The sequence below is a fragment of the Cygnus olor genome, chromosome 1 (genome assembly GCF_009769625.2).
Source record: "Cygnus olor isolate bCygOlo1 chromosome 1, bCygOlo1.pri.v2, whole genome shotgun sequence".
NCBI classification, from domain to species: domain Eukaryota; kingdom Metazoa; phylum Chordata; class Aves; order Anseriformes; family Anatidae; genus Cygnus; species Cygnus olor.
Genome location: NC_049169.1, coordinates 205,740,377 through 205,753,342, shown reverse-complemented (window position 1 = coordinate 205,753,342; position 12,966 = coordinate 205,740,377). Strand labels below are relative to the sequence as shown.

Sequence of the window (12,966 nt, the reverse complement as noted above, 5' to 3'; positions counted from 1 at the left end):
GAGGAAAAAGCCTTTTTTTTTGATTCAAACTTAAAAGTAAAAATAAACAACATACACAATACTGTACTGACTTCAATCATGGCATTGCACAAACAGATTTTTTTCTTTTTGCAATTTTAATGGAATTAGAACAGGAAAAGCTGGGCAACAGTTTGATGCTCCACAAAAGCATACAATGACAAGTATTTACAACACTATACAAAATGTACAGCATAAATAAAATTACTTGGAAAACAATTTATACACATCTCTTGTTTTATAATTAACTCTTGAGCCTAAATACGCACTAAAAAAGTTCAGTAATATTTATCAAAGTATTCAATATTTACTTGATTTACTATGAACAGAAACATTTTTTTAAAAAAGGTCCTAATCTAAAACAGTAACTTTTCAGCAAGTTGAAAATTCTGACACTGCCACAGCACAGCATTTAAAATTTGAGAAAAGGCAGAAAACCTTGTGTAGCTGCTTCTTCACCCTTTTTGGTGTCTTCATCTTCTATGCTTGGGCTTTCACGTGACGAATTCTCCTGCTGAGAATTGTTGTTTTTCAAGAGGGCAGGATCAATTTGTGCTTTCAAGAGCTCAAGGGTCTCTGCAAGCTCATTTCGGTTTCTAGATGACGGAAGAAAAAACATATTGTCTGATAAGCCACTTACTCACTCACCCCAAAGGGATTCATTAAAAATAAACAAACACCATCTGCTTAAACGAACGCTGCCCTGAAAACCTTCCACACAAGCACAGTGAAATGCCTGTCCTACCAGCGACTGCAATTTTGCATTCGGAAACTTTCCAATTTATCCATACCAAAATAAAACTACTTTTTTTTTTTTTTTTGGAAGGACTTTATCTGTCCCAACTCAAGTCCTGTTGGCCCGGATCCAAGCCGCTACTATTTGTTATTCTTTCATTCATCCTCCTCTTACGATCCTCACTGGTTTTTCTTTGCCATTTCTTCTTTAACTCAGCAGAGAGGAAGCTGTAAGCTTTCTGCCTGTGCAGCAGAAGGGCAACCACATCATTCAAGTGAAATTTTCAAAGCCATTAAATAATTTAGATACTTTTTAAAATAGCCCATCCTAGATACTCTCGGGAAACAATACAAAGATGTCTACAAACTCCAGCTACTATGACAGTGAGAAAATACTTGTGTATCTGAGTGTGTGTGAATCTCAGTGAACTTTAACTCCTTATTTAAACTGACCATCTAACTAGAAAAAACAAAGCCTTAACAGATAATGAATTTGAGTGATCATTAAACACATTCATTGTTTTCATAACAGACTAGAATAATAAGACTCATTTTCTTTTTCAAAATCAACATTCAACAACTAGTTAATTACACTAATAAAAGGAAGACTGGAAGTGCAACAAGCCTGACACGTAGAATCTCACAGGTTTAGAAGCATTTCAGGTTTCATAATGCATTTCTGTGTTTTTCTGCTCTAAGTGTGTCAGAACTTTCCCAGCAGACGCCTGATTTCCTCTGCTTTTGGCATTGACCTCCGGAGTCCTTAATGTGGGAAGAAGATAAACTCTGCTCAGCTCTTGGCTGGCTTGTTTAGGTACTTTACTGTGTTCACCCACAACAGCTGTCCAAATTTCATTGGTGGTGAGGCTTATCACTTTATGGCCCACACTGACAGTGATTTAAACCATTCTGTGTGACTGCCCTGGTTACTAAGGTTACTAAGGTTATGGATACGTGAACAAGCTATGGATATAAAAGTGAAAATTTACAAACAGAAAAATAAAAAGTTAAATAACATATATTATTTTTAAGATCTATTTCTGCATCTCTATGTACTTTTTAGTCAGAGTTGATTCTGTTGAGCCCAGTTTTAAATCCACTTGGAACTAATCAGCTGAAAAAAAGTAAGTTTGCACGGAGATAAAGTAAAAATGGATAACTGGTAGATATGAAAAAACACACACAAGTAAAATTAATTATTTTTTCATTAAGAAAGACCCCGTATATACTTTGCATCGAGTAGGAAAGTGAAAGAAAAAAGTATGTAACACGAATCACAAAGGAAGATGACTAAAATATTATCAGACCAATTTGCAGCAGCTGAGACCCAGGGGCACTGAGTCATTTACATGTCAGCCTGCATCTTCATCACATACCTCATCTTCAGTGATCTATGAGCTGAATTCTACTCCAGGAAGGGTTTAGTACCTATCTGGATTGCCAACAATGCTTTTAGCTTCATGAAGTTAAAATTGCAGCGTAATTTTCATTAGAACAAAACTGTCCACCTGTAATTGACTTAATAGGGCAGAAGTTAAAGAAGCAATAGTGCCCCCTCCATCTCCTAAGGCCCTCAGCATGCCAGGAAGCAATATGGAGCTACTGTCCTCAAGGCAGCCTTTGCTTGGTTCCTCTTCCGTACATCCTCTATAGCTTGATTGAGCGTAAAACTCATTAGCTATTACCCACAGATCAGCGAGCCATTTCTGTACACATTTTTGTACTAAATCATACATGAATCATACATGATTTAGTACATGAAGGCAGAAAATCTGGCTGTTATGAGTCTACTCCGTGAGAAATGGAGAGTTATTGAAATAAATTTCCAAACCCAGTCAACAACAACGAAATATGGGGAAAAAAAAGGGGGAGAAAAAAAGGAATACCTAACAATGCACTTCCATGTGGATCCATCCTGGTCATCCTGTTCTTCTATGTACATCCTGACATTATGCTCTTGATCTAGCTGATACCAATACATCAGTCCATCCTTGTCTCGACCAATGGGCTGAAGACGCATGGCATCAGCATCCTCCTCGTTAATTATATTTTTAAACTTTAGATTGTCATCAAACTGACATTCACAGAGATACTGGAAACATGAGAAAGTAGAAAGACTGTTAAAACATCAAAATATGAAGAGAAATAATGTATGAAAGTCTGAGTATGAGAGATATGCAAGCAAAGCATTTCTGTTTGGGCTTGTCCCACTACAACGAACAGCTTGCCTGCTACAAGATCAGCTCCACGTTCAATATATCCGGTCAAGGTTCCATCAAGCTAAATTTGCAAGGTGCTTCAGTGAGTTGAGAAAGCCAAATCTCCAGGATATTCAAGCAAGTGAGGAAAAAAGACATTTAGAAACTTAGTGGAACGCGTACCTTCAGAATCCCCAGCTTGCATTCCACACTCATTTCTAGGTATCCTTTTTTTTCCATCTCCCAAGCCCAAGTGCTGTTGAATTCTTGGCATATCTGTCACAAACGAAATATTAAGATTGGGAGGGTTAGCGGATAAAAGTAACCTTTAAACTTTAATAATAATAATACAAAAAAAATTACGCGTGATCTCTTCAGGACTGCAAGTCAAAAAACCCGGCACAAAAATAAAAATAAAACTGGGATAGGTCAGCAGGCACTGACAAATCTCCGTGGAAAAACATATCATTATGGCCCTGACCACTACTAATTTCTCTAAACCTCTTAAATTAGGCAGCACAGCCCTGAACTGGGAAGTTATTCTCATCTTTGCCATGCAAAATCTTCCATTTTTCTCTGACTTGTCTATTTAGAATATAAATTCTCCTGAGTGGACATGGTTTCTTAGTACGTCTTTACAGCACTTACCACATAAGCTGCCAGGCTCTCTTGGGACCTACGTATCCTACAACTGCACTGCAGATTATAAATGGAACTGATATTCACTCCACGTTGTGCAATTATTGGGCGTAAGTATCTTGAGCTTCAAGCCATTTAACAAATATTTTAAAATACTGTAAGTATAGCCAACCTCAATTTACTAAAAAGCAAATAAATTCAGTGCCACCAATGTGGACAAAGCCCAGAATGTGAAAAAAGCAGCAGGAGAGGACAAACAGACTGAATCAGGGGGATGTTCCAATAATAACAGTGCAGAAGGAATTCCTTCTCCTCCCTGAACAAGTCAGGCATGCTTAAGACAACTCTCGTGGAAAGAGAGGAGTCACAAGCAAAAATCCAGCAGCTGCTATCAGTCGAAGACACAGCAAGGGGATCTCCAGCCGGCGAGGCTGCTCTGGTGGGAATATCCATCAGAAGGAGGCGAGAGCTAACCACGGCTACGTCTCCAGGTGAGAAGGTTTCGCAGGGCCCCTGCTGTATGCCGACTGTCCACATTAGTACACGAGGTACTTCTGCACTCCAGTCTGCGAGGAACCACAGCCCTGATGAACATCCCCAAAGAAAAACAGCAGCAAAAATAACCCTAAATTTCACCCACCACAAGTGCTGTAAACGTGGGATACAACCAAGCAAGGTGGTGGTGTGCCTCCTGTCCCTACCACTGACACCGGTTGTTAAGTGACCCAAGCGTAAGCTAGTTAAGGCAGACAAAACAGCAGAAAACTCTTTCTCCTTTTTAATTTGGAGAGTTGCTTTTCTGCTGGCTGTGGTGCCTAAACCGGCTCACTCTGGGGTCAGCGGAGGTAAGGTTCAGGACTGCCCAGGAAAGGAAGATTTGGGGCATCAGCTTGCAATTAGATTGGCTCAGCCACACCATAAAGCATCCTCTGACTCTGCAACCTACAGGGAATGGTGAAGACGGTGCTCTGATGATGGTAATTCTGCTGAGGAGCAGTTTTCCCTGCTCTGAGGCTAAGGGGACGTTACGCAGGTACCTCTCTGGCACAGAGCTGACAGTCACAAAATGAGGTTCCTCTGCTTTCTCTCATTTTCTATACTGTAACGTGAAGAACGCTGGGAAATTGTACATCAACCCCCTTGCTAAGGGCACGTGCCAGTCACTGTTCATTGCTTGCTCATTAAGTATGAAAGCAATAATGAGAAGTTTCATGTGCTTCGGAAGCGAATGACTGTGAAAGCGACAACTCAAGAGACATAAGGGCCGATGAGGCATCTGCTCAGACTGAAACGACTACGTCTTGACAATTAAAAAGCAGATGATCATGCTTTCTCCTGACAAGTGCTGTCACAGCCCTGAACTATTGATCTCATGGATTCAGACTCCGCTGCAACGTTGGTCTCTGCCTTCACAGAGGAGACATTTCGCACCGATCAAACTCCTGCTGCTTGCGGGAACGGCTGCTTTCGGCAGGCTACAGACAGGCCGGTACCTTCCCACCCTGTAAAAGAGGCGTTGAAACACATCTCTCTCAAATATTTCCCAAGCAGCTACGATGGCACCCGACACTTACTATTACCATGCTCCACACGTTCCCTTTAAACAACGAAAACAGGAAGGTGAAAGACACAGCAGAGGGGTCTGCTTGGGTGGGACTACAGACACCTGAATTCTAACAAGCGGGGCACAAAGGACAGGGTGCTCAGATACGCGCCCATTTCGGGGCTGAAGGTTGCGGACGGACCGGTCCAGAGAAATCTTATCTGTATAAAAATGCAAAATACGTCTGACAATAGTCAAGTCGAGCATCTGGTCAGGAGGCAGTGCAGTCTGAATTAAGTCAACTACATGTTTCTCAAAAGCTGGACAGTTCCTCTTAGTTGCTAAAATGTGTAGGGCAAGCCATTTCTTCACCTGAGTCGTACACGACCACGCACGTTCTTTGTGCAGGAGAAATTTAGATTCCTGGAGCCCTACGGCCATTTTCTCCCCAAAAGACTGGTGTGTACGCTGGGGAGCCAGCTTGGGTGGTTCACCCAAATTTGAACTTCCTCCACTTAAAAATTTCCTCCTGAATAGGAAAAGAAAATGGCCACGACCAGAATGTGTCATCTGAACTTTGCTTTAGCAAAGCAATGCTATTAGTAGTGTCTAAAGAGGAAAAAAACAGGTCAACGGTGCCTTTTAAAGCAAGTCAAAGAAGTCAAACAACGCTGCAGACTTCTATATGAAGAATGCTCTCAGTGGTTCTACACTTTTTCCATTTTTCCTGTTTTTTGTGGCATTTCCCAGTGTTGTTGGTTGTTTCTCTAACCTAATTATACCTTTTAGAATGGGGACAGTATTAGCACACCTCTCTAATTAGTTATATTCAAATTCCTTTGTTCTCGAGACTTCCTTGAACCGCTGGCTAGAATAAATATCAAGTTAGCTGTGGAGACTGCTAAACGAAGTCGAAGTTATTACTGATTACTGGCCTTAACAGGGGTAGGTGGGACGGTTTCCTTATCACTCTCCCATCCTTGCTGAGGGAAGATTTTCCAGACTATTCCCTAATAAACTCGTTTTTTTCCCTCTTTCTGCTTGCCACACAACTGCCTCAGTGGGATTTACCCGTTCTCTAGTCAGAATGAGGTTTTCTCAGCTCGCTGCCACGGCCTTTGGGTATATTAATGAATTTCATACAATTCAGTAACCATGGTGCTTGGTAATACACGAATACACGACAGTTGCATAAGTTACGTTATTATTGCAAAAACATCAGCATAAACACTTTACAACTGGTGAAGAGGTTAGATTTAGCCTCGGGCCCTTCGGCAGGCTGTTTCCTGACACGCTCCCAGTCCTATATACATCATCATCTGAAGACTACACAAACCTGGGGGCAAATTCCTGCCTCTCTAAAGCTGGCAGATAGCACTTAGCGGGGCAAACCGTAACTGGAGCTGCTAAGTGCCTTTATTTGTTTTGCTGCTATTACCCTAATACTGTATTTCTAAGTAAGATGCAGTCCTGGCTGTGCAGACAACACCAAGCCTACGTTTCTGTGAATTGAAAGCCTCATGGAGCAAGGTCTCTAGAGGGGAAATGCCAATCTATTTGAGTATTTGTATATTTTTATTTTCTGAAGCAGTTTAAATTCTTTAAACTAAGAACTATTTGCATGAAAGGTGCCAACAACAGAGGCACAGCCACAATCAATATTCCTGTATAAAATTGAGTAAAACAACAGGATGCTCCATTTTTACTATGGCATAACTACGTTTTCATCTTAGCTCTACCATTCCGAGCGTGCTGACATAAACCACTGCAATATTTTCATTTATTAGCACATGGTACAAGAGCTCCATAGAGTTGGCCCTGTATGACTACCAACCAAACCACGCTAATTCAATCGTCACCAACCAACCGATGTTAAAACGAAGAGTTACTACATTAACCTTCTGCTCAAGTTAGCCTGGTTGCAGGCTACTGAATCTCTTTTACACCCAGAAGATAATGTCTATTTTCAGAGCTTTTTGTACAAGCCCAGGCAGACTGAAAGTTAAGCTGGGATCTTACGCAACCGAAGTCTGGGCACGCACGTCGATGTTGGCCACAAGGCAGCCCAAGGCTCGCTGTAATTCATACCAGGGCTTGCTGACACAACAGCTCATCGTAACCATGTTGCAGCAGCGCAGAAGAAGACAACGTGCATATTGTACCTTGATCAAATATTTTTCCCATCTGTCTGCTGTGACAGACTTCCCAATCTTTCTCATCAGTTTCAAGTGAAGCTCCACCAATTCTTTTGGAACTGCAGCATTGAGAGAGAGAGAAAAAAAAAAAAAAGATGTTATGAAGACTGGTGCAAATAAAACTTCAACGCTAAACACTGAAAAACTGTGATAAATTGAGAAATTTTAATAGAACATAGTAACTTGGAGTCTGAGTAAGAGCAGCCCGGCAACTAAAAAAAAACCAGAGCAAGATTAAATTAATTGCATGGGTCTTTTGCTTAATTTACATTTATGATGACCATTGCCCTTCCTGTGCCCTCGCTTGAACTCGAGGAAGCACACCTCGATGATAAATACTTAAAAACTCGGCAGCATTAAAATAGAAACCGCACAGGAACTACGCCAGTCACAGCCCTGCAGAAATAACACTTTGTTACTGCGAGCAGCACACCTGCGGCAGCCTCCACGACTCCAAAAGGTGCCTTCTGCACCGTGCCTGGAATACCACCGAATCCAAACTATTTTTGGCTGGCTGCACGGCATGGGAGATGTTCTAGAAGCGTGGTCCTCGCGGATGCAGCCTCGCTGCCTACTCATTCTCTTGCACTCTCGTGGCATCGATGGTCCCAACTTGGCACGCTCAGAGCTCCCTGCACACACCTCGGGTGCGACTTCAGCATCTCCTCTCAGCTCCCAGCTGGGATTTATAAATCAAGCTGGCACCACCAAGTGGCAAATTTGCAGAACGTCAGTTTTAGAGGCAAGAGTATCATCGCCTTTTAAAACTAATTAAATGGTAATTATTAACGCAACTACACACAACTAATGAAATGAGCTGTCTCATTTATATTTTATTGAAAAATATTAAAGAACTTTTTTTAGTATTTTTGCTTACATGCTGCTTGCATACAACTTTATTTTTTGAAAGCATTTTCATTCCTCTACACACACACAAAGTTAAAAACAAGAACTCTCACAATCATAATTTATTATTATGTTTTTTCTGCTGATCTTGGCACATGATAAACAGCTGGGACACAAAATGCATTTGTTCTGGACGAGGCGTTACTAGATAGGATTTCTTTTACTGGTCTATAAAGTGTTCGAGTCTCTTTGTGAATCTTTTCAATATTTAACTTGATTTCGCTCTCCTGATGCTTGTCCTTCAATCCGATGCCTCTATTTCCAGGTGCACACGAGTTGGTAAAATGCCGGTCTGATGAAGATGCTTGCATTGTTTCAGAAGACGACCACAGCTCCTGGTTTGCAGCCAGCAAGTTAATGCACAGCCACAGTCCCTCATTAAACCCAGAATGCACCAGCCTGGTAGCCAAAAAGAGACCTTTAAATGCAGATAATTCTCTAGCGACTGAACCAGCCCTCACTTTTTCTCTTTTATTCACGTTTTTTCCATTACCGTTGCGTGCTGAAGAAACCTCACACGTCTCCTCCTCGGCTCTCCTGAAAATGGATGCATTTCACAACTCCAACCCACCACAAGGAACGAGAGCAAAGGTCTCAGCCCTGCTAGGTGCCGAGCACTTGGCACCGCCAAAATGAAGCCCAGAGCGCTTTATACACATGAGCAGTTCTATCAAAGCCAGCTCACACAATTTAACCTCAGCTTGTGTTTGTGTAATGTGGAGCTGAGCCAGAGTATTCAAAACCTCGCTGGATCAAAGCTTTTGTTCTGCATTTTCCTTTTTTTTTTTTTTTTTTTAAATCTTTTTTTTATAAGTACATACTGATTGGAATCACGGTTTGAAGACGCACGGACAATTTGTTCCAAACCACCAAATTCCCAGGCACCAAGCTATCTTTGCTGGAGCGCTGCTCTTCGAAGAAACGGAGAATGTTAAAAATCCAAACACTGGGAAGCAATTTTGCACACCCACCCTTGGTCAGCACTCACAGGGATGTGTTGGCAGCCTCTGAAACCCCACTTGTTTTCTGAGGCTTCAGCATTTCAGGTCTTGCATTTCTGGGATCTTGGTGACGTACTGACACGGTTATTTTCACAAAGAAACTTCGCAAACATTCCTGATCCTTTTTCATTTATTTATTACCCTTTCAAAACGTTCTTCACACGACCAGGTATCTCGGCTAGCTTTTTGCCAGCTCCCTGGTGAGCCCTACAAGGAACTGTGTTACACAGGAGCAGAGGAACGAGGTGGGAGCTTGGGAGAAGAAAACCAAGGTCCAGTTTGTAGGCAGAAACTGTAAATACCGTACAGATCCCACACTGCAGCATACCCCTGGCTCGCAGACAGATAACAGCTCAGCGAGGAGGTGGAAGGAAGGCCGAAGAGCGGTGGAAAATCCGTCCCTTGCTGGAACACCTCGCTGACAAGGGGAAGAAGGGCATCAGAAAACGAGATGAATGTTTCGGTCATCTCAGAAACACAATGAACCTGCTGATATCTAAAATAATGAACGTTGCCAAACTTTTATGAAGCTTTGATTTCTCTGGCAAGTAATCCATTGTACCACTCTCGAACCACGAGGCCCACTTTCACAGAATACACTTAGATGGTGGAGAAGACTTCGGGCCAATAAAAAATGGAAACGGTGCTATTTTAAAACGAAAACAGCTTATTTTTAGGAAACTAGTAAAAATCAAGCCGTGGCCATCTGCTAGATACTCAGAAACACAGACTTTTGATGGGAAGGAGCCGTGAGTCAGGACGAACGAGTCACAGCAAACGGAATTACAGGGCTTCGGGTGCACTTTAGGGGATTTCGTTAAGTCCTGAGTCTTCCTGGAGGGCAAGCCCTTGTCTGGGCATCGGGCAGTAATATCCTTTGAATACTTTTCTATCTACTCCAGCATTTCAGGGAATGTCCCATACATCAGTCCCACGTTCCTAGTAAATTCGGAAAAGACAAAAAACGGAAATGGAAGAGAAGAAGTAGGAACACGTGGAAATCCCATCCCGTGGTTAGAAAAGCCTTAATTTCCAGTACCTGCACAGCCACGGATCAAAGCCCTGGTTGTGGCTACCCATTAACACCTTCCCATGTAACCGTAAACTCAGTTGACCTCAACTTCTTCTCCCTGCCAAAACGAACACGCTCCCAGCTCAACACGCTCCCAAACAACAGCAGAGGAAAGAAAGGAGGAAACTGGAAAAAAAAAGCCCTGGGTGTGGAGGGACGATGGAATTTGTTATCATGAAAACTATTACAAATAAAAGTGTCAGAGATCTAGGGCATGAAGAGGAAGATGAGGAGGAAGGGAGAAGCACGCTGAAGCCCTTGCACTGCGGGGAGTAACATTTTGGGATGCAAAGAGTGCCGGCAGCTTGCATGCTCTGCGAACACAAACAGGTCCTCCCAGTTATACCAGTAAAACCTTTTTTCCGTGCTAACTTGCTTTGGCAAGCGGAAGGAAAAAAAAAATGTGCCTCTGAAGATAATACAGGGCAAGTACTTCCATTAACTGCTGGCTCTTTTTGTCTTTCTCCCTTGACCGTAGTGACCTCCGCTTGGTGGCTTCACCATCAAAGCAAGCCACGCTACGCAGGTGGATGGTGGAGATCAAGGGGATCTTTAGGGACATCCCACCTCCCCTTCTCATCCACTCACCGTGTACCACCCTACAAACCTGGCTACCAGCACCCCGTGGTAGGAGTTTCACGGCAAGGAAATGCCAGACAGCTTCCACCACCTTCAGCCTCCCCTTCCTCTGCTGGAGGGATCAGCACTGGAGTGCCCACAGGACAAGCGACCACGTTTTTATCTTCTTCGTTCTTCTCTTTTTGTTGTGTACCAAACTGAAGGTCTGTGGGCAGTTTGAGGCAGCAAACAACTTGTCTTCCAGACTGGTTTCACCCACAGGTAACCTCATTAAATGGCTAGCGAAATATTTAGGAAGAGAAAGAGGTGAGGATCTTCTGCAGCAGTTCATGCCAAGGTAAACGTTGAGGAGTTTGGGAAACTTCTCAGTTGGGAAAGTTGGGAACTGCTTAACTTGTCTCTCACCTCAACCCTTCGAAGAAAAATGGGAGATCCCTACAGTTGGGATGCGTTAGTACCAAGTTCACGGACCAGAGGGGAAAACGGTGGTGTTGGTATGAACGTGGCACGCTAAAGAACTGGAAGAACACAGCCTCTGCTGTGAACCAGGCAAGAAGTTACAGCAGACCCCTGAAAAATAACCACGATAAGGAGATTCGAGCAGAATATTGGGCTCCCTTCACATTCAGGCTTGGCATAAAGGTATGTATTTGATGTCTATGCTGTTTCCTAACGCAAAAAGCAGTAGTTTCTGTTCCGAAGGACAACCTAAATATCTTCCAGCTGATTCACTTGATGAGTATATCCAGCCTACCTCCAAGCTGCCTGCCCATAAAAACGACACAGAGGAAAGGGGGGGAAACGCAACCGCTCTGCCTCCCGAGCAGAAGCAAAAGAGCAATCAAAGAAGCTGTAATTAAACTGAAAACGCAACCAGACAGAGCGAGTCACCAAGTAGCTTTTTTATATCCTGTTCCTAGAAAGATTTTGGCAGGCACGAAAAACAAACAAACCGCGCTCCCGTTTAAATGACTTCGTTAGCCTAGCGAAGGGCTCTGAGATCTGGATGCTCAGCAGCTCGATCGCTTTGATATAAATATCAAGCACCTCTCCACCTCTTATCTGTACAAACACCTCCCAAGAAGCCTGCTTTCCTGGGCCGTTCAGAGCCCCCGTCCATCCCAAACACAGATCCCAGCCTCTTCCAGTGCTGCTCGCAGGTGAATCGTGACCAAGGGGGCCCTGCTTTGGACCACAAAAGCCTTTCCCCCTGCTTCTTTTACTGAGTTGTGTCACCAGCCTAAAGGACCTCGCTGTCCTAGCTGCAACCAGGACGTGACCTTCAAATTCACCTTGACTTTTAGCTGTGAGATTTTCAAACATTTGGAATTTACGACCCATTTCTCCGATTTGTTACTAGGCTCCCTTCCCTCCCATGTGTTGTTTTTTTTTTTCCCCTCCCCTCCCTTACTGCCTGCAAATCCATCCTGTGATCATGCCTGTGCTCCTAATGCCCGCGCTGCTACCCGTCAACTCCTCTCCGTACACCAAAAATCCCCGTTTGCTTCGTCATCAGCGTGGCTCTGGAAGCTGGAGGTGCAGAAGAGGACTCGGTGCTCACCACACAGCTGGAACCACCAGAGACTGTACCAATCCAAACAAAATCCCTGCAAGGAACTTCAGCTTTTTCAGCAGCCCTTTAGCAGCTAGAGGCTGGTTTAGTTTTTCACCTGAACCAGTCCCCTCTGTTTCTTTCTCTGGCTACCAAGCCCCCGGCGATGATTTTTTTTTAAATCTAATGCATTAAGCAACAGCAGGAAAGAGAAAAAAATGTAAGAAAATCAAGACAGACAGACTGAAATGTAAGAGTTAGAAAGAAAAGCATATTGCACTAGGCGAGGAAAATGAAATGGAGGTAGGAAAAAAAAGAGAAATGACTTCGAAAACAATGCAGGAAAAAAATAGCACATGGTCTATTTTAGAAACTGGAAATAGCCCAGGGAAAAAAAAAGACAGCAAATAAAAGCCCCGTTTACTGCCTCAAAAATGTACTGAATAAGAAACGGGCCCAAATCCACAAACTCCAGATACACGAAGAGAGAACGAGAAAAATCAGAGCAGAGCAGCAATGTGCAAACAA

At 43.1% G+C, this 12,966-nt stretch overlaps 1 protein-coding gene and 1 long non-coding RNA gene across 2 annotated transcripts in view; both read right to left on the bottom strand.

Annotated features, from left to right (window-relative positions):
- Positions 1 to 12,966, bottom strand: part of RSF1 (remodeling and spacing factor 1) — a 61,365-nt gene that overhangs the window by 33,486 nt on the left and 14,913 nt on the right. The window contains exons 2-5 of the mRNA XM_040544469.1: positions 7,296 to 7,387; positions 3,135 to 3,227; positions 2,640 to 2,845; positions 457 to 614 (exon numbers count right to left, since the gene is read on the bottom strand). Of these exons, the coding sequence (XP_040400403.1) occupies positions 457 to 614; positions 2,640 to 2,845; positions 3,135 to 3,227; positions 7,296 to 7,387 (549 nt within the window). The remainder of the gene's footprint in view (positions 1 to 456; positions 615 to 2,639; positions 2,846 to 3,134; positions 3,228 to 7,295; positions 7,388 to 12,966) is intronic.
- Positions 9,667 to 11,456, bottom strand: LOC121063725. Its single transcript, XR_005816164.1, has 3 exons — positions 11,292 to 11,456; positions 10,915 to 11,164; positions 9,667 to 10,174 (listed from the first exon to the last, which is right to left on the bottom strand). It is a non-coding gene; the product is annotated as an uncharacterized LOC121063725 (long non-coding RNA).